Source organism: Otolemur garnettii, unplaced genomic scaffold (genome assembly GCF_000181295.1).
Source record: "Otolemur garnettii isolate 467f Iridium unplaced genomic scaffold, OtoGar3 scaffold00067, whole genome shotgun sequence".
Taxonomy (NCBI): Eukaryota; Metazoa; Chordata; class Mammalia; order Primates; family Galagidae; genus Otolemur; species Otolemur garnettii.
The window spans coordinates 8834256-8858284 of record NW_003852462.1 but is presented as its reverse complement, the minus strand read 5'-3'; the positions used below and the strand labels follow the sequence as shown (position 1 = coordinate 8858284).

At 39.4% G+C, this 24029-nt stretch overlaps 1 protein-coding gene across 1 annotated transcript in view; it reads right to left on the bottom strand.

Annotated features, from left to right (window-relative positions):
* The window catches only part of VPS13D (vacuolar protein sorting 13 homolog D), a 275140-nt gene that overhangs the window by 169298 nt on the left and 81813 nt on the right, over nucleotides 1-24029 (bottom strand). The window contains 10 exon segments of the mRNA XM_023515148.1: nucleotides 3555-3629; nucleotides 6065-6187; nucleotides 9358-9498; nucleotides 12013-12102; nucleotides 13430-13636; nucleotides 15388-15462; nucleotides 16267-16477; nucleotides 17676-17831; nucleotides 19890-20023; nucleotides 21116-21381. Of these exon segments, the coding sequence (XP_023370916.1) occupies nucleotides 3555-3629; nucleotides 6065-6187; nucleotides 9358-9498; nucleotides 12013-12102; nucleotides 13430-13636; nucleotides 15388-15462; nucleotides 16267-16477; nucleotides 17676-17831; nucleotides 19890-20023; nucleotides 21116-21381 (1478 nt within the window).

Sequence of the window (24029 nt, the reverse complement as noted above, 5' to 3'; positions counted from 1 at the left end):
TGGAAGCTCCATGTATTTGCTGGCTGCTGAGGAATGACTCTCCTCTGACTACTCTCAGCCCCCATGTTTCCCACAACTCCTATGGACTTTATCCCTCAGAAGAAGACATCACAGCCAAATTTGGCCAGTATCAAGAAAGAAATAAAAATGGACCTCCATTACTCCCCAGAAACATATTCTAAGTAGGCAATCCAAATTGTAGCAAGATATATTACCTATACTTACTTAGACTTTGCCCCAAAAGCCTCTCTTAAAGGCTTTAGTAGCCTTTAATGAAGGCTTTATATAATGAAACCTCCCTTTATATAAAAATTGCCCTTTACTTATATTATGCATTATACTCATATTATGCATACTTATATTATGCATATTCTTTTCTATTTCCTTATACTAAGAGCTGATTTTTTTTCTTCCTGGAAAATCACAGGTATACTATCCTGAAGCTTTTTCTAGCTCATTTTTTAACACAGACACCCCCTCACCACTTGTTTTAAGGGTGGGTACCATGCAGGCTATATAAGGAGCTGTAGCTTCACTGTATAAAAAGAACTTCTAATCAGGAAAACTGGAAAGAAATAGCTATCAATACAAAACTATAAATAACCCAATTCCAGAGCGAGTTGATCTGACTACAAACACAAGTGGTTTTGTGGCACCCAGACTGCCCTGGGAGACAGACTGCTGAGAAGAGGGGCAGCAGTTACTCTGACCAAAGGCCTCCATCTTCTCCACTGGCCACACAAACAAAGGAGGTGGCAGCAGGAACCACAAAGGAAGCAGCAATCCAGGGCAGGGAAGGCCCCTGGCTGACATGCTCACAACATACACGCACTACCTAAAAAAAGGGCATGGCCCAATCTTATTAGGTGTCCAGCTTTAAAGAGAAGGTATCAGAGAAAGACCATGATCCAAATGGTCTGCAGCTGTGGAGAAAATAGTATCTAGAGGGGACTGGAAAAGCTGACTAGGGAGAGCACTCTAGCAGAAGTGAACTCAAGTCTACAGAACCACATTTCCTGCCAACAAAATTGAGAAGGCAAACTGCAGCATGTCCGGCCGCCTGTGTCCTCCCAGATAAGGCATAGGGCTGTACCACAACAATCAGAAATTATCACTGCCTTTTCAAAAGCAATCTCTCCTTTTTTTCTCTTGCATCTTTTAGTTTTTAGCAGTTAGTACTATAAATACTGCAAAACAAGCAATTTTAGGTCAAGGCAAGTTCTATTTTGATAATGACAATGGCTCAGGGGAGTAATCAGCTAAATAAATGAGCAGTCTTCAGAGTGTTCCCACAACTTTGTGGTCAGCCACTTAGAAACACCCTAAATTCTAAAGATAATCTCCACTTAGGAATATGCCCATTTCTTACCCCCAAAGCCTCACTTAATTCCTTTAAAAAAAATACTGCTCATCAAGTAGAAAATTAAGGAGTAGCTGTAAGGCTGCTGACAAGAGCAGAGGGGAAGTAAAAAGTTTAAGAGCTGTCTGCAAGGTAAACGGTATTTACTGTGGCACTTTGAAAGGCACCTCCCTCTCCATGAGTGCAATGAGAGAACTGCTTTTATTACAGTAGATAAAGGACCCAGGAGAAAAAGAAGCCAGATGTGCTTTCATATCCCACTGTGAGCCAGACTGTAAGTTTCCATTTGCAAATTAGATTTAAAAAGAACAGGTGGCAGATGGCTTTGATCACTTTGTAATACAGAATAAAGTGCTGGGAATCCATACAAAGATATTCACAAGTATACTGCTTGGGAATTAAATAGCATGGGCAGGCACACAGCTTAGGGCCACAGGCTTCTTGTGTTTATTAGACATAACAGCACAGACTTCAGAAAGCCACTTCTCTGAGGATAAAGATACAAGGAGTGCACACAAATCCAAACCCAACATCAGGCAACAAATCTGACATCTCCTGCACTAGGGTCCAAGTAAACTGTGTACTTGCCTTTGGCAGAGTACCAGAGAAAAAAAATTCCCAAGTCCATCAAAGAGAACATTATTCCCTGATGGCCTCAGAAAATCTGCCCCAGTGACCAAACCCAATTTCTTCATAGGCTGAGAGAGAACCTAAAGCTCTCTCACTCCAAGTTCAGCTTCAGACAGCTCCAACTAAGGAAATTTCTACTCCTTTGGACTTGTTTCACAGAATAATTTTGCCATTATAAACAGTGTACATTTTCATGCTACATAAGCAGCTCAGACCATCAGAAAGGACCTGGTTTGTAAACCGTAAGAAACAGATTAAAGTTCTGGGTCTGCCACTAGCTAGTCAAGGGAAGGCAAATTAAATAGTTTCGCTGAGGCTCACTGTCCTCATCAGCTAAATATGAATAATGCCTGGCTTAGCATGAAAGATTAAATAACACATAGAAATGCTTTGAAGTACAAATTAATGAATAAATGAAGATTCAGACACGGTCTTTCTTGGTGAGCCCTCCTTCAAACATCCATCTTGGTAAAATCTTCCAGAAAAAATCCCATTGCAATGCCCCCATATATATCCCACTTTTATACTCTTAGGAGAGGAAGCACAAATGGCCTTTCTTATAAAAAATACCATGTCCCATTACGTCCAAACATAAATCATTCAGATTAAAGCACACTCCTTAAAACAAAGGAAGAAATGAACACCTTGGGATTCCAATTCACTTACTAGTCAAATTCTCAAAGAACTTTAAAGGATTAGAGACAGAAATAAAGAATTTAAGAATATTTCCTTTTCCATCCCCTAAGCACATAAATTCACATGCAAAGAAATTAAGATCTCTAAGTAATTATTTACTGGGAAATTTTTTCTTGGCTCCTCTATTCCTGATTATTATAGTTTCTAATCCATAGAGACCTCTATATCCCAATGAGAATAAATGTTCATTAAATATACCATAAGCAAAAAGTAAATAAATGTTCCATAAACAAAGACTTATAGCACTGGTAGATGGGGCATGGTATTCTTCCATCTACTTATTTTTAATACAAGAAATGACCTTTAATTGACATTGGACGTTTCTGTATCATACACTGTGGCGTTTATTCTACTTCCACCAAAGGGTAATCAGAAGGAAGAGAGACAATACAAGAATCAGCACATCCCTCAGGTCTTTTGTTTTTTTGAGACAGAGCCTCAAGCTGTCCCCCTGGGTAGAGTGCTATGGTATCAGAGCTCACAGCAACCTCCAACTCCTGGGCTCAAGCGAGTCTCCTGCCTCAGCCTCCCAAGTAGCCAGGACCACAGGTGCCTGCCACAACGCCCGGCTATTTTTTGGTTGCAGCCGTCATTGTTGTTTGGCGGGCTGGGCTGGGGATTCAAACCCGCCACCTTAGGTGTATGTGGCTGGCATCTTAGCCACTTGAGCCACAGGCCCCGAGCCACCCCTCACTTCTGATATAAAGTATCACTCTGTTCATTAGTTGGAAATGTGTTTTTCTGTTACTAAAGCAAAGTACTTACAAATGGGTACATTCCCATTCATCTCCCATTTACAAAAAACTGATGTACAAGGCAGCTCATAAGACAGGAAAATAAAGCAAGCCCTCGCTTGGCTATACTGTACCTCTAGCATAGATCTGGTGCTCTAGGTTAGTCAGACTGGCTGTACTCCTAGTTCTAAGGTAGACAAGGGGGAGGCCTGGTAGACAGGAAAGACATAGTTAGAGGGTAAGAATAAAAACAGTGCATAAGACAACTCACCTCCAAACAATAAGCACAAATAGCATGCCCGCATCATGCAATTATAGAGTCATTCTTTCCAGTGATTACTAAGAGCTAAGAATGCACTTGACAAAGTGTACCCAACTTTTTCATGCTAGCTTTTATTGTGTAGGCTGTGTCACAGAAGTTTACTCCTTTTTTTTCTGACTTGGGGAGAGAAAATGTATTGAACATTCTCTTGAACAGAATGACAAGCCTTCTAATGACTTTTAAAGCATGACATGTTCTTAAATGGTATAAGAAAAGTTACAAAAGCCACTCAGTACAGATTTTAGTGGGGGTTGCTCCATTCCAATTGGAAAAGAGAGCAGCAGAATGCTAATGCCAGAGCCTCTTAAAAATTACGGGGAGGAGGAGGTCTAGGATCTGAATTTAAACAATCTCTACTAAGGAGTTACCTCATAGTATTTTTTATTTTCTTCCCCACAGTATTGTTTCAATTTTGAATTAAGCATGGAAGTTTTCAGAATACTTATATTTGATATTTTCATAAAATGTCCTTGGGACACAAAACTAATAAATTCCATGAGTACCATATCATCCAAGTTTACCTGCAAAATCTCAGCTCTTGCTGAAAAAGCCAATGATTGTGTTAAAATGAGGCCAGTATTTTTTTTCTCCAACTAAACAATGAGAAATCAATAGTTCCATTAGACCAGCGGTTCTCAACCTGTGGGTTGTGACCCATAGAAACTGTATTAAAGGTTGCAGCATTAGGAAGGTTGAGAACCATTGCCTTAGACTGAATTTCACGTGAAGGGCTTTTCTAAGGGTTTGAGACTGGACTGAATAAAAAACACAACTTTGTGTGTGGGGGGATAATTAAATATTCTTGAATAAGACCTGAAAGTTCATGATCACGTCAACAAGGTTGAAACCTTTCAAAACAAATGCCCAATAATCATTTTAGTGGGCTTACTAAAAGAATATAAGGCCCTGGAATGTGCTAGTACCACCCAGGAATTTCCAATAAGAAAAGAGTTTTGGAAATTTAGGTATATTTAGTTATGTCTGATTAAAAAGATACATTATACCTTTACAGGCCCAAGTAACCATAAAAATCTATAAGTAAATAAAAATGAAGCTTTAATGTAGCATTTAACATAAATGAGGTGGCTTATTAACTATAGAGAAAGAGAGAGAGGGAGGGAGAAGGAGGGGTGAAGGAAAGGGATAAGGAAATCCTTCATCAGAATCCTGAAGATTAGGCCTTCTTAGTGTTTGTACTGACTCTGGGTTTAAGAGCTCCCTGTATGAATAATGTTTTCAGAAACATATTCTCTTGGACATATTAAATATTACAAAGATTATTTAGAGTCTTTTGGGTAAACTATGTTGCATTTTCTTGACACACAAGTAGGGAGGTCAGAGGAGAAGCCAACACTGAACAGATGATATTGGAAAAGCCCTAGCTCCTAAGTAATGACCTTGAGACTCAGAAGCCACAGCCTGGGAATGTAGAGAAGCAGGCACAGCTGACATTTTTTGTCTCTCCTTCTAAAAGTACGAGGCAGATAGTCCACTTATACACCGGAGGAGAAATGAACCTGTACAAATACTTCTTAAATCAAGAAAACCCATCTTCCCATGACATGTTTGCAGACCAGATGGAATATTTAAGTATTCATGAGCTATGTGAAGCCCAGCCAAGACTCCCCAAAGAAACCACATTGAAAGAGTTGGGGCTGAGCTGAATTTGGATGACAATGGCTTGAACAACTACAACCATGCAGTTGTCCATCACAGTCTGTCCGGCTCTGAGGAAAACAGCACTGGTGAGGCATGAAATAAGGCAAGAAAACATCATCAAGAAAACAAACTGACTCCTCTTTTCTTCAAGAGGCCAGCCATTCAATTCTTTCATATTTTAGAACAATACAGTGTCCCCTTTAACAACATTTTCCACAGTGATCCTGCTCTCCCGCCCTCTTTTCAAAAGTATATTCAAACCCTCTATCTCTACATTCAGAAGACTGAAAGGTATTTTTCAAAATCTGCTAAAAAATCCAATCAGTTGGAAAACCAAGGTTTTGCTGAGTAAAACACACACCAGTAGCTGATCCTGAGGCTTTCTCAGGTGCTCTAGTCACGTGCAATATTACCAAAAATTAGGAATTAGGTGTTGCAGATCCTCTCTCCCCCACAAAGGCAGAATTAGAACCCACGTTAACAGCTCAGTAATTCATGACAGAAAACTGTCTCTTGCAAAGACTAAAAGAGAACTACAGAAGACAGTCAAAATTTCCCATAGCCTTTCCATGAAGAAGGATGGCTCTATTTGAATTTCTCACTGAAACATTACACTGTAGGTCAACAGTGATTTAGAGAGACAAGTGTAGAGAAAATTCTTACTTTGTCCAAAGCACGGTGGATCCACTGAAGAGCCCATCCAGTCTTCTGATTGGGTTGAATCTGTTTCCTTATTGTCTTTACAGTAATCTGCCATCCACGATTCCTTGGTACTTACATACTGGTCTAGGAAGAATCCCCCAAAGATATTGAGAAGAGAAGGAGAAAAGGGTTTAAGTCAAATAATTTCAATTCTGCAAAGCAAGCTCTCACTGAGCACTGCAAGATAGCCCTATGCTAAATTCTGAGAAAGTCTAGGCCCTAGAAAACTTCACACTCCATTGGGAGAGATTAATGTGAACAAAATCACCAATGCCACAAAACTATATCATAATGTAAAACGTTAACGTTAAAACAAAGATGTAAATAAAATTCTACGGAAACAAAAAGAAGAGAAGATTTATGCTGCTTTGGCAGATGGGGAGAGTATACACCCAAGTCCAGGAAAATCTTCAGAGAGGTGGAGACCTTTGTTCTAGGTCGTGAAGAATGGGTAGAGATTACTAACAGGATTAGGGATAAAGTGACATCGTAGCCATAGAGAACAGCTAACACAAAGGATCTAAGAATGAAAAGTACATGGATTGGCTCGGCGCGTGTAGCTCAAGTGGCTATGGTTCCAGCCACATACACCAGAGCTGGAGGGTTCAAATCCAGCCTAGGCCTGCCAAACAACGACAACTACAACCAAGAATTAGCCAGGCATTGCAGTGGGCACCTGTAATCCTAGCTACTTCTTAGCTACTTGGGAGGCTCAGACAAGAGAATCGCTTAAGCCAAGGAGTTGGAGGTTGTGAACTGTGAACTGTGAACTGTGATGCCACAGCGCTCTACCCCGGGCAACCGCTTGAGACTGTCTCAAAATAAAAACTAAAAAATTAAAAAAACCTCCCTTCGTGGGTAGCGCCTGTGGCTCAAAAGAGTAGGGCGCCAGCCCCATATACTAGACATGGTGGGTTCAAACCCAGCCCCAGCCAAAAACTGCAAAAAAAAGAGAAAAGTACATGGACCATTTAGGGAACAGCAAATAGTTCTTTAGCATAGTATGCTGGGATCAGGTACAGTACAGAAGTCCAGACTAGGGAAACTTAGTGTGTGAAGAGCATCATATGCTATGCTAAGGAAGAGGGGGTATGGAGAGGGAGATGATAGTTAGGAGGCTATTAAAAAGTAGTTAGAGGGATGTGCCTGTGGCTTAAGGAGTAGGGCGCTGGCCCCATATACTGGAGGTGGTAGGTTCAAACCTGGCCCCAGCCAAAAAACTACAAAAAAATTAAATACTAAAAATAAAAACTAGTTAGACTAAGCAATGGCATCATAGCTCCTGCCTATTATCCTAGTACTGTGGGAGGCCAAGACAGAAGGATCTCTTGAGCTCAAGACTTTGAGACCAGCCTGATCCAGAGTGAGACCTTGTCTTTATTAAAAATAGAAAAAAATAGGTGAGCAGTGTGGTGGATGCCTATAGTCCCAGCTACTTGGCTGAGGCAGGAGGATCACTTGAACCCAGGAGTTTGAGATTGCTGTGAGCTAAGCTGACACTACAGCACTCTAACACAGGCAAAAGAGTGCTGCAAAAACAAAGACTCAGGAGACTGAAATTCAGCTGACAATTTTCTGTAATTTTAGTTTTCTGAAAGGAAATTGCTACACTAATTAAAACACTATGCCTTGGGGGATAATTTTTACTGGTTTCTGCCTTTTAATTCCAATAGCTGCCTGTAAGATTTATTTAAACACTAAAAACAGTATTAGGAATAAAAAAATTGAACAGAAAAAAAGTTTTACTACTGAAAAGAAAGCCTTTTGGAAGATATTTTTAAATAGATAAATGCGCATCAGAAACACCAATAAGAGCCCTTTTGAGGTAAGCTCTTATTTGCTATAGCTTTTCTTTTTTCTTTTGCAGTTTTTGGCTGGGGCTGAGTTTGAACCCACCACCTCCGGCATATGAGGCTGGCACCCTACTCCTTTGAGCCGTAGGCACCACCCCGCTTTTCTTTTTTGTTTGTTTGTTTTTGAGAAAGAGCCTCACTATGTCACCCTCGGTAGAGTGCTATGGCATCACAGCTCACAGCAACTTCAAACTTTTGGGCTTAAGCAATTCTCTTGCCTTGGCCTCCCAAGTAGCTGGGACTACAGGCACCCGCCACAATGCCCGGCTATTTTTTCATTGTAATTGTCCTTGTTTGGCAGGCTCAGACTGCATTCAAACCCACCAGCTCTGGTGTATGTGGCTGGCACCCTAGCTGCTGAGCTACAGGCACTGAGCCTGCTATAGCTTTTCAAAGAACCACCACAAACTTTGTCTAACCTTCCAGATGAGCAATTACATGTGAGAAATAATGTAGAAGTCAAAATAATACAGTTTAGAAGGAGCATAAGGTCAATTTACTATTATATGGGTAATATTAAGATCTAGGCAAATTAATGAATGAAATTTCATCATTTAAAACAGTGGTTTTAAATATGAGGGATCAAAAACTCAGGGTGTTGTTTCACTATACAGTCTTTCCATCCTCCTCTGACATGGGCAAGGCAATGAATATTCTAACAGCTTCAATCCAACGTGCACACTGAAGAAAGCTCACAATTTGCAACAGTGCATGTTATCACTCAAAGACAACCTCAGCGTCTCCAAAATCAGGTCACATATATCAACACATCAAACAAGATGTGAAGATACATTACTATCTGATTGTATGACAAAATTACTCCTTTTAAAGGACTGAAATAAAATAATATAGTAATTCTCACTCACTACATCAAATCCAGGGTTTTAATTTCAGTGTTGCCAAAAAAACTTTCAAGACACACCCCATTAAGTTGGCAACCCTTTCAGCAAGTCATTTTTAGAGTTAGGTCAATGTTAATAGTTGATGGAAAACAATACAAACAACTAACTCTGCTATAAAGACAGGGTTCAAAATCACACCTTTTTTTAAAGAATCAGTCTGTGAACAGCCTAGGAGAAGTGAATCTAAACCCACTTCCAAGACATTTAATAAACCCCAGTGAGCAAGCATTCTGAGAGAGTTCATCATGGCATTTCTGTTTCCCAAGGAGTCCTAGCTCTTGCTTGATCACAGAAAGCATTAATATGGGACGCCAATGCTGGAGAAATGAGTTGAGAAATATCATGAGACCACGTCAGGGTTTCTTAGGACAACAGCTACAGTAAATAAGTGATGCCTGGCAAGGGCCCAAGTATTTGCTAAACTAGGATTAATAGTCTTCCAGACTTGGAATTTATGCACAGAAAGGTACCAGTCGATGAAAGATAACTTTCCCCTCACCAATTAGTACAGAAGTGATATTGATATCCAATCGAGGCTTGGCCTTGGCTTCCAGCTTCAGCCGAGGAGGATGGAGACGACTAGCTGTCTGTTGTTGCCAGGATACAGAGCAAGGCCATGGCTCAATAAATGGCTCCCAGCCTAAAAGAACACAGGAAGTAAGACATCTGTTCAGCAGATAATCAAGAGTTTATAGGGGAATACTGTTCACAAATGCTCAGCAAGGACTATATGGAGCTTAATAGTATTTTATTTCCAATTCTGTTTCACAACAAAACACCGCCTTCAGCTACATTTCACCCTACAGGTGTCTGTGTTGCTCAGTGGATATAGTGCAAGGTCAGACATTCTGCCCCTGCCATTGTCTCCCAGAGGTGGCAGGAAGGAGGGCAAGCATATCCTCTTGCATTAAAAAGCAGGCAGGACCTGTTCATGCATGTGAGTGAAGATGGAAAACAGGTCTCAGACTCAGGTTAGAAAAATAATACAGCAGCTTAAATAATTACTAAATTTGACTCTCTTGGTTACATGAACAATCGGCACATTTGGAGGCTCATTAACTTTGTCATATGTACAAAAGGTATGTAAACAACATAAATGTATAGTTTAAAAACGAATAGTATCACAAATACTCATGCCTACCATTCAGCTTAAGAAATAGAAAACTACAAGTTCTTTTGAAGCCCTCAAGTGCCACTTCTCCATCTCAATTCCCTCCTTCTCGCCAACTTGCTCCCACCCAACTCCAGGTAACCATCAGCTTGAATTTTTACAGTTAATTACTTCCTTGCTCTTTTTTATAATTTTACCATCAATGTATACATTTCTTAAAACATACTGATTATCCTGTCATGTTTATCATCTTCGCATACAACATGAAACCTACATGTATTCTTTTTCAAGTTTCCATTTTTGCTCAACGACACGTCTTTGAGCACATGGCCACATCATACTGATACAGGTTGCTCCGGCATATTTTTTTTCCACTGCTGAACAGTAACCCACTGGAGTATACAATTTATTTACCTATTCTACTTCTGAAAGACATTCGTTTGATTCCAGTTTTATTGCTATTAGGAAGAAAACTACTATGTGCAAGCTTATACAAGTTTCCTAGTACACACAGGAAAGATAAGATGGTCTCTAGGGTACAGACCTAGAAGCAATGTAGTGCTGGTTGTTGAAAATGCTTATACTCAACTATACTAGGTCATACCAAATTGATTTCCAAAGTAGTTGGAAATGTATACTGATCTACAATTCTAATATCAGGGGCTATGGCTCATATCTTTACCAATACTTAGTAGTGTCCCATCATTTAATTTCTGCCAAGTTTGGGGATACGAAAAATGGTATCTCACTGTGATTTGAAAAACTCAACTTTTCAAGGTGATTCAATTTTTAACAGATTTTCTACGTACACTCACACAATCACCCATAGAGCAAATACAATCAAATATTTCACAGAGAGTAGGCACGTTACTCTCCTTACACCATTTGGCACTTAATGACCTGAATATATTCATACAACTTAAAAAGTAAGCAATATTTGATCTGGGAAAATAAATGATTCTCAGAAAAATAACTACCATATGCCCTACAAGAGTTTCTCTCAACCAGAGAGACTTGAGCCATTATTCTAAAGGGAAATATTTTGAAGAGTAAGTAAGTGTACTACCTTTAAGTGAATCCAGAACACAGGAAAAATGTTAACATGAAATTAAATGTGATTTATACTCTACACCAATCAACAGCAACACAACAAAATGAGGATTAATTTCTCCCTAAAATCAAGGGGCGCCATCACCCATAGGCTGAAGCCTTGGACTGCACAGCATCACTTTGCTTCCTCTGCCCACACCCACTAGGAATTCCAATGAGAATTCTCTCAGCTCTCTTAAAGCAAGAAGTTCACAGCTCAAATCATTTGCAGTTTTTTTTTGTTTTTTTTTTTTTTGGCCAGGGCTGGGTTTGAACCTACCACCTCTGGTATATGGGGACTAATAGTACCCTACTTCTTTGAGCCACAGGTGGCACCCAGCTCAAATCATCATCATCACCCAGCTCTTATATATGATAGCTTCTGAATTTCGACCTGTATAGGGCCTTACCTTGGTCTTGCTAATGGGAGTAAAGAAACCTGAAAATGCTGGCAGTATTACCAAGGTTTTACGTCTCCTCAAAACCAGCTTTATGTGATCAACAGTGTTTTGCTTTAGGGAGTAAGTGTCGTACAACATACATTACCACTGATTCACAGTACACATCTAATGTGGGGGGAAGATTTAAAATGCTGAGGTTTAAAATGCTTAAGGGCATAAATCTCCCTTGAAATTTAGCTACTCATAGGGCCAAACAAACGATTCTTCACTATTAAGCAATGGCATGTTCTAGAATGAGCCAAACTGCAGGATCACAAAGAATTAACAATAAAATATCTTTTTAAATAATTCAGCAAAATATACATATCAGATATGTTTTTAGGAAAATAGAGAATCTTCATCTTCTGGGCTTATGTGGTCACATGCTTTTAATTTTTCCCTGTTGTGTCCTCTTCCCACTTTTTCTCTCATCTAAAATTTATGTGTCAATAGGTCTGGGCAAACATTTAAATTTATTTTTTAAATATCACAATAATATACGCTTTATACTGACCTGACAGAGCACGGTTATAATAATCTCCAGAAAGGGTGAAGTAAGCGTAGCCTTCAGGGCTAGTTCTTACATGTTGAAGGAAATTCAGGCCTGCAATGAAAGAAAATCTCACTGCAGAATTAGGACAGTAGCAACCAAACTCTCTTACAGACAAAACACATTAAAGAAATGTTATTTATAGCTAATACTGATGGTTCATGGGACAGCACACAAAATTTTGATATCATATTCATCATGTCATGTATTTTCTATATCAATTTGGATTTGGATTTTTTAAACTTTTTTTTTTTTTGAGACAATCTTATTTTGTTGCCCTTGGTAGAATGCCGTGGCATCATAGCTCACAGCAACTTCAAACTCTTTGGCTCAAGTGATCCTCTTGCCTCAGCCTCCCAAGTAGCTGGGATTACAGGCGGCTGCTACAACACTTGGCTATTTTTTAAAGACGGGATCTTATACTGATGAGATACTTGCTTGGGCTGATCTCAAACCTGTGAGCTCAGGCAATCCACTAGTCTTGGCCTCCCAGAGTGTTAGGATTACAGGCGTGAGCCGTGGTGCCCACCCTATCTCCTCATTCTAACACTGCTTGCAATGATGCACTTGAAGATAAAGCTCTCCTACCCTGGTCTCCATTCCCCTGAAGGACAGCTCACAAGTGAATACTGTATTACCCCCAACATGGTCCTATGAAGGAGGCTCAGACTTTGGTGTGTTTTTTTTTTAGTTTCTGTTATTTCCACCAGATAAATACAGTAGAAGTATTATTTTCTGAGTTTAATCTTTTTTTTTTTTTTGAGACAGAGCCTCAAGCTGTTCCCCTGGGTAGAGTGCTGTGGTATCAGAGCTCACAGCAACCTCCAACTCCTGGGCTCAAATGAGTCTCCTGCCTCCGCCTCCCAAGTAGCTGGGACCACAGGCGCCCGCCACAACACCCAGCTACTTTTTGGTTGCAGCCGTCATTGCTGTTTGGTGGGCCCAGGCTGGATTCAAACCCGCCACCTTAGGTGTATGTGACTGGTGCCTTAGCCAGTTGAGCGACAGGTGCTGAGCCTGAGTTTAATCTTTTAAATGCCTTTGGTAACTGTATTCACCACAATCTTTAGATACATAAAAAACAAAAAAATGGAGAGATGAGGAATTATTTAGCTAGAGTTGTTAATACAATGGAAATTTTATCAGTGACAATTGCTATTATTTCTAAGCTATATGCTGAAGGCCACATATGGCAAATAAATACAAATTTCCTTAAAATACACATAATGAAAAACATATGTGAAAGCATTATCTAAATTTCACCCATACAACTAAGCAGAGGACAGCATGAATAACACTTTTAAAAAACAACCAGGCTCCAAATAATTCAGCAATCACCAAAAATATTCAAGATGAACGTGAAAATCAGGACAATACTCACGGGAAAAGGTGAGTTCAGCAAGAGGAACATCACAGTCCATACAGTCGTCGATAAAACAGATGCACACGCTCTCGGCTTTGATCTCTACTCCAGAGATGAATGGTGCTGGCACAGCCCCCAGGCTATCTCGGCTGCTGGAGGCTGGGGAAAGAGACTTCAGAGGCTCCGCATTCTTAAACAACCAACTTGCTGCCTTTTTCAATTGGCCTTCAAAGAAATTTGAAAGTGATCAATTCCACCAGTTTCTACAGCTACCCTGGCAACTCACAGAGGCAACAGAGAAACGAAGTTCTTCTGGGCAGCCCAAAACAGCCCTGATACCAGTAGTATTCTTAGACTTTAAAAAAAGAAGAAAAGAAACCTAGCATAATACCGATTCTGCTCTTAGATAAACAGAATAAGGCCCTCTTTGTCGTACACCTCTCATTCAAGTTTACAACACCCTTTGGAACTTAGCTCAAACCACCTCTAAGAAGCCATCCCTCCTCTACTATGACACTGTTGAATAGGAAAGGAGAACAGGAGAAGATCCAAATTCTAGGTGCCAACTGCTACTCAAGTACTTAATCTTCGTTATGGAGTCCTATGCATATCAGTATGCTGCTTTGTATTTATAACTGTTCTCCAATGTCTTAGTTTGTGTATAATGTGTCTTCTCAACCAATCACAGATTCCTTGAGAACAGAGAGCAACAGAAGCATTGCAGGTGTGTAACACACACTGCTAAATAACAGGGGCTTGAATATAACCAGATGAGTAAACCACCACCACCATCCTCCACAAAAAAGAAAAGCAATTTATAAGTAACCTCATACTTATAAATCACCAGAACCCAAGTACAAATAAATGTAACTTGGATATGAACTTTTTTGAAAAAAATATACCAATTCAAGTAAAGAACCTGAAAATGGCATCAATACCTTTTGGTCAAGTATTTAAAATACTAGGTTTCTCTACCAAGGAAATAGTTAAAAGACACAGACAAAACTTCACACCAAAACAATAATTATACAGACCTGAGTATAATACTGAAAACCAAGTGAAGAATGGTTAAATTATAATATAGCTTTAGAGTCAGTAAAAATATCACTATTGAAAAATAATAACATGGAAAGAGGCTACCAATATATTATCATAAAATTATAATCCAATAAAATATTATTGGATTAATTATAATTAAGACCATAAAGTTTTATTTGCAACACAATCAATACATAAAATGACATGTATGTGTATGTGTATGCATGGATATACTGTCCATAATGCACAGAGAAACAGACCACGTGTACATCCAAGTGTAAAAACTACAAGGAATACAGCTGTTCTGTGCTTCTCTTTTTTAAGACAAAGGAGAACACAGAGGGAGGTGGAAAAGAAGTGAGCTGCAATGGAAAAAACACAGGCTTTGGAATCAGGCAGACCTGATTTTAAACCCATCTTAGGAGACTTACAGGTAACCTCAGACAAGTTTATTTAACGAGTTTACTTAATATATCTGAGCCAGTTTGCTCATCTGAAGTGAGAATAATAACAACCATCTCCAAGGGCTATGCAGAAAACAAGAAAACACAGGGGAAGGACCTGAACATAGTCAACTGCAGAACCCATATTCTTATTCACTGCAGAATACCACTCGCCATTACAAATGATTACTAAGCCAAGATTACATTCAGTCCACAGAAGACACATAAAGGAGTTTCTAAAGATGCTCAGGTCAGGCGGCGCCTGTGGCTCAAAGGAGTAGGGCCCCGGCCCCATATGCCAGAGGTGGCGGGTTCAAACCCAGCCCCACCCAAAAATTGCAAAAAAGCCAGCCTCATAAGCCAGAAGTGGTGTTCAAACCCAGCCCTGGCCAAAAAAAGATGCTCAGGTCTCTAAGTCACCTTGTGCAGTAGGGGGGGGAAATGGAAAGGAAGCTTATTATCAAGATAAACACTAGACAATGGACCCCTCATTACCTTTACACAGTAAAAGAGCTTTGCGACAATCATCCATGCTGAATCCCAGCTCCTGCAGTCTAGCCAGCTGTAACTCTGGGGAAAAAATGGTATATAATTTTTATAGATAATTTTATGTTAACCAATCCACAGACTAAGAAAAAAAAGAAAATTAGAATCTAGTTAGTAAAATATTTCATTTCTCTAGACAAAAATGGGCACCTTATTGGAGACTTCTCTCCTGTGTACACTGAAAATTTTAGAGAAAGACAGAGAAAGAGATGTAAGGTCTCACTCTGTCACCCAGGCTGGAGTGTAGTGGTATCATTATAGCTCACTATAGCCTGAAACTCCTGGGCTCAAGTGATTCTTCTGTCTCAGCCTGCTGGAAGCTGAACTACAGATATATGCCACCATACCTGGTTTTTTGTTTGTTTGTTTTGTACAAAGTCTAGCTGTAATGCCCAGGCTAGTCTTAACTCCTAGCCTCAAGTAATCATCCTATCTCAGGCTCCCAAAGTGCTAGATTACAGGTGTGAGCCACGGTGCTTGGCTTCTTTTCCTTATATTGACTTTGTTTTTAAAATACTTAAAACCTAGTACTATACACATAAGTTTGGAGAAGAAATCTCAAAGTTTAAAACTTAGAACTTTAGCATTATCTATATCACTCAGGAAGAAAATGTAAGAGAAAAAATATTATAAAGTTAGAGCAGTTGGTTTGGAGTGTTTTGTTTGTTTTAAACTTTACAAAATGAGAGTCATACTTATTACTTACAATTATACTTAATGACATACAATTAGACTCTGAACAATTTAATCGTGCAAAAGAAAATATTAAGAGTTAAAAAGAAAGAGCACTGTTCGAAGACTGAGTGGGTTTTATGGTTAAACACCTACCCAAGACAGGATCTAAGGTGTGTCTTGTTCCATCTCTGATTTCCTCTCCAACTTGAGATGCACTTGGAAGGTAACTGCCTACAGAGTCAGCCTCCAAGGCCACTGAGTCTGGCGCTGCAGCATTCGCTTGTTCTGGGATGGATTTTGCAATAGCAAGAAACAGCTGAACATCATTATAGGAGAGTCTGATATCCAGGGCTTGTAACTGAATCTAACAAAATGTAAAAGCAGTTGTTGAAAGTTGCATTCGATTTTGCACTCAGACCTCTTGCAGATATAATTCCTATTTCAAGTTCTAACAGGTCAACAGATATTACAGCAAATTTCTCCTTTAAAAGACCACAAAGGGAAAAAAATAGACTGCAAAGATCTGAAATTAAGAACTAATGACCATGATGTAAAATGTCTCAGCTATGAGAGTAAACGGCCACAAATCTGCACCAAATAGAAAATACTAAGCTAGAATAATTACTAGAGCAACCAGAATTTCAGCAGGATGACTTTCCTAAGTATATTCATCACGAAAGCAGAGGATCAGAGAACAGCTCTGAGAGAAAAAGGACTACCTATTAGCAACATTTTATTAATCCATTTTGCATGAATTTATTTAATTTTTTAAATCTCTGAAACAAACTGACCAACCAAGCTCTTCCTTATTAAAATCCATTTCCTGAAATCCAGTCTTCCCCAGAGATCAACAATGTAGTTACCATTGGTAAAGGCAGCACAGACCCCAACACCAGAGCACTCAGGTTACTGTCTGAATGTACTTATTACCTTTTTCTTTTTCTGTGAGGGAGCACTAAGACCAAAAGTCAGAACAGCTTTTCTCTCTCTCTCTCCCCCTCTCAATCTCCTGTGGTTCAAATGGATTATTTTTTCCCTTCTATCCAAGAATCATGCACCCAGTTCTCAAGCTTTCTTCCCTTGCTTCACCCTGAATCTTCCTTCCTTACCTCTGCATCCACTTGCTCTGGTCAGACCTACCTGTTTCTGCCGGACTTGGCTTCATGTAGAATGCTCCTCCTCTTCCTCTCTGCCTACTGGCATCCTACCCTTCTTCCCAGACTCACCTTTCCTTGAGCCCCACTCACAATTAATATTCCTATCTATACAGAATTCTCAGTTTTGCTTAAATTCTGTAGAACTTCAACATTACACCATGCAAATAAGTAAAAGGTCTTTGATCCTCCCTGAAGCTGCAGTATTGCCCAGGACAGAGGCAATGACATTTTATTTTGCATTTGCTGAAGTAATTAAAATGTTACTGAGCAACAGAGTAAGACTACCTGCATAAAAAAGTATTTGAGCAACAGAGCAAATAAATAAGACTAACAGAGTAAGTAAAACTGCCTGCATAGAACAATATTTGAGTACATCAATGTATTATACAGATTTTGCATCATTACCTCTAAGATAGGTGGAAAATCTTCACTATTGAATGCATCCATCAAACCTGAACTATTCTGATATGAAGAATTTCCCACCAACTCCACTTGAATTTGTACAGGATCAACAATTGAAAGAGCTGTATCATGTTCATTCCCTAGTCGACATGAAAACACCTAAAGAATTAAAGGCAATATAGCAAGAATTAATGTCTGATGTAGGAAGGGTCTAGACATCAACACAAAAAGCAGCTCACTCAGAAGAATCAGCTCTGTATTACCACAAGACCCACAGCAAATGCTAAAATAAATATTGTGACGAATGAAGCTAACACTATCACCTACTGCCAAGAGCATGTGCAATGGTTCACCCATACGAAAAAGCAGTTCGGCAATACCCCCAAAAGTCCTATTACATTCTTTGAGCCAATAATCCTACTCCTTTATAGGAACTAGCCTAAAGAAATAAAGCAAAATACAGAAAATTTCATTGAATCATTACTTAATTGTTAAAAAAATTAAGAGCAACCAAGCTTACATCATATGTACTCAATGAAAATGGCAGCTGAAAAGATCATACAGGATGTAGGAAAACAGTTACAACACAGACTATGCGAACACACGGCCCAAAATAATATTATGCCAGGACTTTCTTTTAAGGAAAAAAGCACACCAAAATGTCAATAGAAATTACAAATGGTGGGATAAGTTACTTTCCCTCCTCTCTGTATTTATAATTAGAAATAAATACATTAACTATCGAAGCTCAGTGAATCTAGAGCTCATTACATCATTCTGTTTACTTTGTATATTTTTGCAATGTTCTATAATAAAACGCTAAAAAAAATACATTTATAGGGGAAAAAGGAAGGAGGGAGGGAAGGAGGACTCCCATTTTAGGACCAAATTATTTTGGGTACTCAAGGACGAGTACAGAGGAAAGAATAGAGCGTTCAGTTTGATCCCCCTTGTCCCCTCCACCTTTGGGGGGCATTCCCTAGTGCTACTAAAAAACATGTGACCCCAAGGGCCTTTGTCATATTCAAAGTTAACTTAGACTTTACAAATCCTCCCCAAATGATGTATCAAGCAGGTTTTTAATTCAGAGCCAATTGTTCTGCCTAAAGAATAAGACTGAAAAGAGTTTCTAGCAATCTCAAATATTTTGCCATGTAGTTTTTCTAAAACTTTGGAGCAGAAAAGTTTCATTTTCCTTCTTCCGCCAGGGGATTCTGCTACACAAAAACCAATTGTACCTGACAGTTCATTAATCAATCACCAAGATTTTCCATTCAAAGCTGGTATTGTGGTGGCTTGGAAGGGAGATAATTGCCATTTCATAATCAACTCACATCACACCAGCATGCAAATCCTACTCTCAAACTGAGGTTTCTTTACATGAGAGAAATAAGTGGTCAAAAACTGAAATCCCTACAGGTTTGATTTAGCTATATTTGACTCCCCCCCCCCCAAGAAGTACCATATGGCTGACAGTGAAAATAAGTTTTATTATCAACTTCTAACAATACCACTGGAAAGAAAGGGGAATGAAAAGTTCATTGTCAAGTGAAGGGAACTCTGAGAAAGTATTCTAACATTATAACAAGATGAATATTAACTAAAGATCATGAAATCTTTAAGCTACAAAGGCCACTGTAGTGCAAATTACCACGTCCTGAGATTAAACCAGAGCCGACAACACCTTTGATAGGGATGCGCTCCTTTAGGGTAGGCATGACTCTAGAGCTGCCATTTTGAAGATTTAAAATGGGATATTCCTAAGAGGATAATATAAAAAAATCCTTACCATCTTTTAGTAATATAAATGTGTTTCCCTTACTACAAAACACTAGTTCTTCACAGGATTGTGCTCATGGAGGGGCATGAGGATCCTAGCCTCACCTTCACAAATTTGCCAAGAACTAGACCTCTAGAACTAGAGCACACAACAAAGTGCCTGACAGGTAACAGGGACTACAAGAGTCTCCTTGTACTTCTTGAGGAAGGAAGGGCATAAGAGAAAATGCATATCTACATCTAACATTAGAAGACTGAAACCACACATTAGAATAACCTAGTAGATCTGAGAAGAAGACAAAGAGGAAAAGAGGGCAAGCGTCCTCCAATTCCTTGAATTATTTCCACTAATGCATGCTGAAGAGGTAAAATTCTCTTCCAGATGTTCTTCTCTTGAGCCAAACACGTAGTGCTGTGACTGACACATAGACTTCTTACCTCGATGCCAAACAAACTTCCTGAAAAAGGACGATCAACAAATCGGGGCTTATAGGTAAGCACTGTGGTGCCTTTTAGAATAATGGCATTGGTATCGAAGCAGGACACATCTTCAACGACCACAAACTCTGTGCCTGAAAAGGACAGGATTGTCAATCAAGCCAAATCTAGGAAGCTGGACAACAGCAGGTCGCTTCAAACACGCAGCCTATTTCCACCAAGCAAGAATATTAACCAGCAAGATTTAGTATCCTCCAAGATGTCTACTGACATTCTGCTTTGCTGTCATTCTGAATAAATTCTCTGTGTCTGGCCAGGTATAGCTAAAAGAACAGAGCACTGCACTGGCAGAAAAGACTAGAATGTGCTTTCTCTTTTTAGCATGTGCTTTTAAGCTAGGGAGAGAACTGCATCCCAGTTCTCCTGGGAGGTCTAACAGATTCAGATTCTGCTGAGAAAATCTCCAAGTGATGACATGATTTAAATCCCAGGAAGGTGATTCACTATGCAACATCTATGTAGCTGTTTACAAGTTGAAAGCAGACCAGTTCAATATTGAGATGTTTTAATCAGTAGACTTTCTACTCATTGGTACATGGCAAATTTCACTCTATTTTACACCGTGTCTTTACCAAAAGCCATGTGTAGATGGAGCTTTTGTAACAGAACCCATTTAAAATGCATAGTGTTAGTCAGTTTCACCAAAATCATTGAACAGTAGGTAGGGTAGCACAAAAACTGCAATAAACATATAGATGCATACTAATGGTATAGAAGAGTTTACCAGTCAACAAAAGTCAGAGTAAATCCACATATAGAAAAATATTGTTTTTGTAAGGAAAATCTCAATCCCCTAATTTATCTTCAAAACAGAGATTTTTCACATACCCAATTTGCTTAAAATCAGTAAAGCATCTATTGGGACCCTAAAGATTAAAGAGAAAACTGAAGCCAGATTTTACACTGGGAAAAAAAAGACCACTGCCCAGGTGGGTGCTCAGGCTAGGCAGGTGTACTAGGCAGGAGGAGGAGACTGACAAAAGACCCACAACCTTCAGTGGGCCAGGCAGCTCACCCCTGGAAATGGAAGTCAAGAACTCTGATACCTGTTGGTCTGTAAAAGACATAAATGCGTAAGTGTTCATGTCAAAAAATGAGGCAACACAGAAATAATCCCATAAGACAGATATTGAACCTAACATCCAAACTAAGCTCCAGTGAATCACCTGTTACATTGACCTTGACCTCCAGGTGCCTTTCATTGGACACAGGTAGGGAAGACCGCTTGGTAACTATTCCACTCTTCACAGTTTTGGGAACTATAGCAGATTCGCTGCTAGAGTTACGGTGGCGAGAAGGAGTAGCATTATTTTGTTTCTTGATATCACTGGGAGTATACAGAAAATCATGGACTAAAAGTAGCCAGTCAAATATGAGAAACACACGGAGATTGTTGAGCACTACTGTAAAACAGGAGGAATCTTTGGTAGATCTATAAGAAAGACAGAAAAAAATTTTAAAAATGTGTATCATTAACCTGCAAATACATTACTCAGTTTTGGCAGGTTAAAAAACTATCTGTACCTACTGATTTAAATTAGGAAATATTCCAATGTTTTCTAAACTACCAATTTTAAGTATCTGTAAATGCTGAATACTCGTTTAACAACTTGTTTAGTGAATATATCAGTCATATTTTTAAACAAGAAGGAATGTTATAAAAAAGCAGAACAGTGTGACCCAATGGTTCTCAACTGAAACAGTTTTGTTCCCCAGAAGAAACGTGGCAATGTCTGGAGACATTTTTGCTTGACATTTTGGGACTGTAGTAGCAACAGTAGTTGGGGGGTTGTTATTGGCAGCTAGCAAGCAGAGGCCAGAGATGCTGCTTAACCATAATGCACAGATAGCAAGGAATTATCTGAGCCAAATGTCAACAGGCGCTACAGTTGAGAAACTCTGATGTAAAAAGAACACAGGCTTTGGAGTCAGAGATTTAAATACTGTTCCTTACAAGTTATGTTGTCTTGAGTAAGTCAGCTACCTTCTTACAGGCTGTTTCCTCACTTGTGAGATGAGGAATATTAGTATCAGAAGAAAGCACCAGATGCCTAACAGGTAATTGATAAATATCATTTTCTTTCCCTATGGGCTACTCCAAGATCAGTGAGGCACTCTTTATTTGATGTCTACGACCACTTCTTTATAAACACCAAGTTCACACACTAGTGCTAGATATTATAGTTTCTCTAACTGAAATTGACCTGAGAGCCCATATCTTTTAGCCTGAGGAGAAAAAGTAAGATGACATTTACCATGAGTCTATCCCCAAGCAACTGAGAGATAGTGCTATTGGTGGGCAGGGAGCACTTGTTTTACAGCCTGCTCTACTTCAAACTCTGTATTTAAAGTGAAAGCTGGAGGTGGAACTGAAGGCCTGCCCTCAAACCATGGTGTATGTAGTTAGGGGCTTTAACCAGGCCTTAGTGATATGTGAGTAGGCCAGCCCCACTAATGGCCAGAACATTACCTCTACTCTACCCCAAAGGGGAGGATGAAGGGAACATGAGCTAGAGACATACTCATATAGGGTTTTCTGAGTCAACTGGGTTCTGAAACCCAAAGAGAGACTCTGGGACTCTAGCTACTACATGTACCTGGTTCCCTGCCCTAAATGGTGCTCCTATCTGGAAAAGCTACTTTGGAGATATTTCTAAGACTGTTTTCTTTGGTCTTTCATTTCTCCTAAACCTGGCTTGCTGCCTCCAGTAAAAGAGTATCGTGATGCATGTCTCTTTTTACAGAGACAGCATTTTTCACAGAAACACTTTACCCTTTTGTAATAGAGAAAAAATGTTGCCCTCAGTAAAATTTTTCCACCCCAGTTTGAACACAGATTGTCAGAGCTGTGCACTAGCTGGAAAGTCACAGTGTGTTGAATCCCTTTTCTGGAAAATATTTCGAGCCTTTAAACACTGTGAAGTGATTTATATTTGACATGCAAAATCCCAACAGAAGAGTAATTCTTCTTGAGACACGGAAGGCGTTCAAAATTTCCAATCAAGAGAACATTTTACTCCTCTCACTAACAATGGTATTTCTGTTAGCAAGAGCCAAGGTAAGACTTTATTATTTCACTCCAAGAAATAACATACTTTTAATACATAAATAAAATAATATTTTGAGGCTCCTTGTGTATTAAAAATATGATTAAGTGAGACAACTACCTAATCAATAATAATAAAACAAACTCAAAAAGAAACTGCTTGGACCAAACACATGCAAGCCTCTTGTCCAAATAAATATCTTCGAACAAAGGAAGCGCAAAACACAACTGTTTCATCATCTCATAACAGTCAGATCAAACTGAGAAACATGGTAGCCCTGAACACTATTAGAAGAGATATGGGCTTTGAAGTCAAGAGACCCACATTTGGGTTCTGACTACTTGACCTACTAGCTGGGTGACCTTAAAAAGAGTTACTAAATTTTTCAGTAAACCCAGCTGGAAAAAAAAAGAAAAAAAAAGAAAAAGAAAAAGAGTTCCTTAACCCTTCTCTAAGTTTTTATCTCTGCATCTGTAGAATGAGGACTGAAGTCACCTACTCTGTAAACTTGCAAGGATTAAACTGACTGCAGGTGAAGTGCCCAGCAGGGATCAATAAGGGGCAATTAGCATCCTACTACTGAACAATAAGTTAACATAGAAGTTTAAATGTCCACTTGGCTAAACTTTGTAAAGGCATATGGAAAGAACACAACCTTTCTCTATTAAAAAAGAGAAAGAATGAAAACAAAAAAGAAAAAAAAACCCTAAACCCAGAGGAATTCTGAACAGCCACACTGAAATGTCAGGCATATGTAAACATATAAATGTAAGAATAATTTTTTACATTTGAAAATATTTTTCTCGGCTCAGCGCCTATAGTTCAACCGGCTAAGGCGCCAGCCACGTACACCTAAGGTGGCGGGTTCGAATCCCCAGCCCGGACCCACCAAACAACAATGACGGCTGCAACCAAAAAATAGCCGGGCATTGTGGCGGGCACCTGTGGTCCTAGCTACTTGGGAGGCGGAGGCAGGAGACTCGCTTGAGCCCAGGAGTTGGAGGTTGCTGTGAGCTGTAATGCCACGGCACTC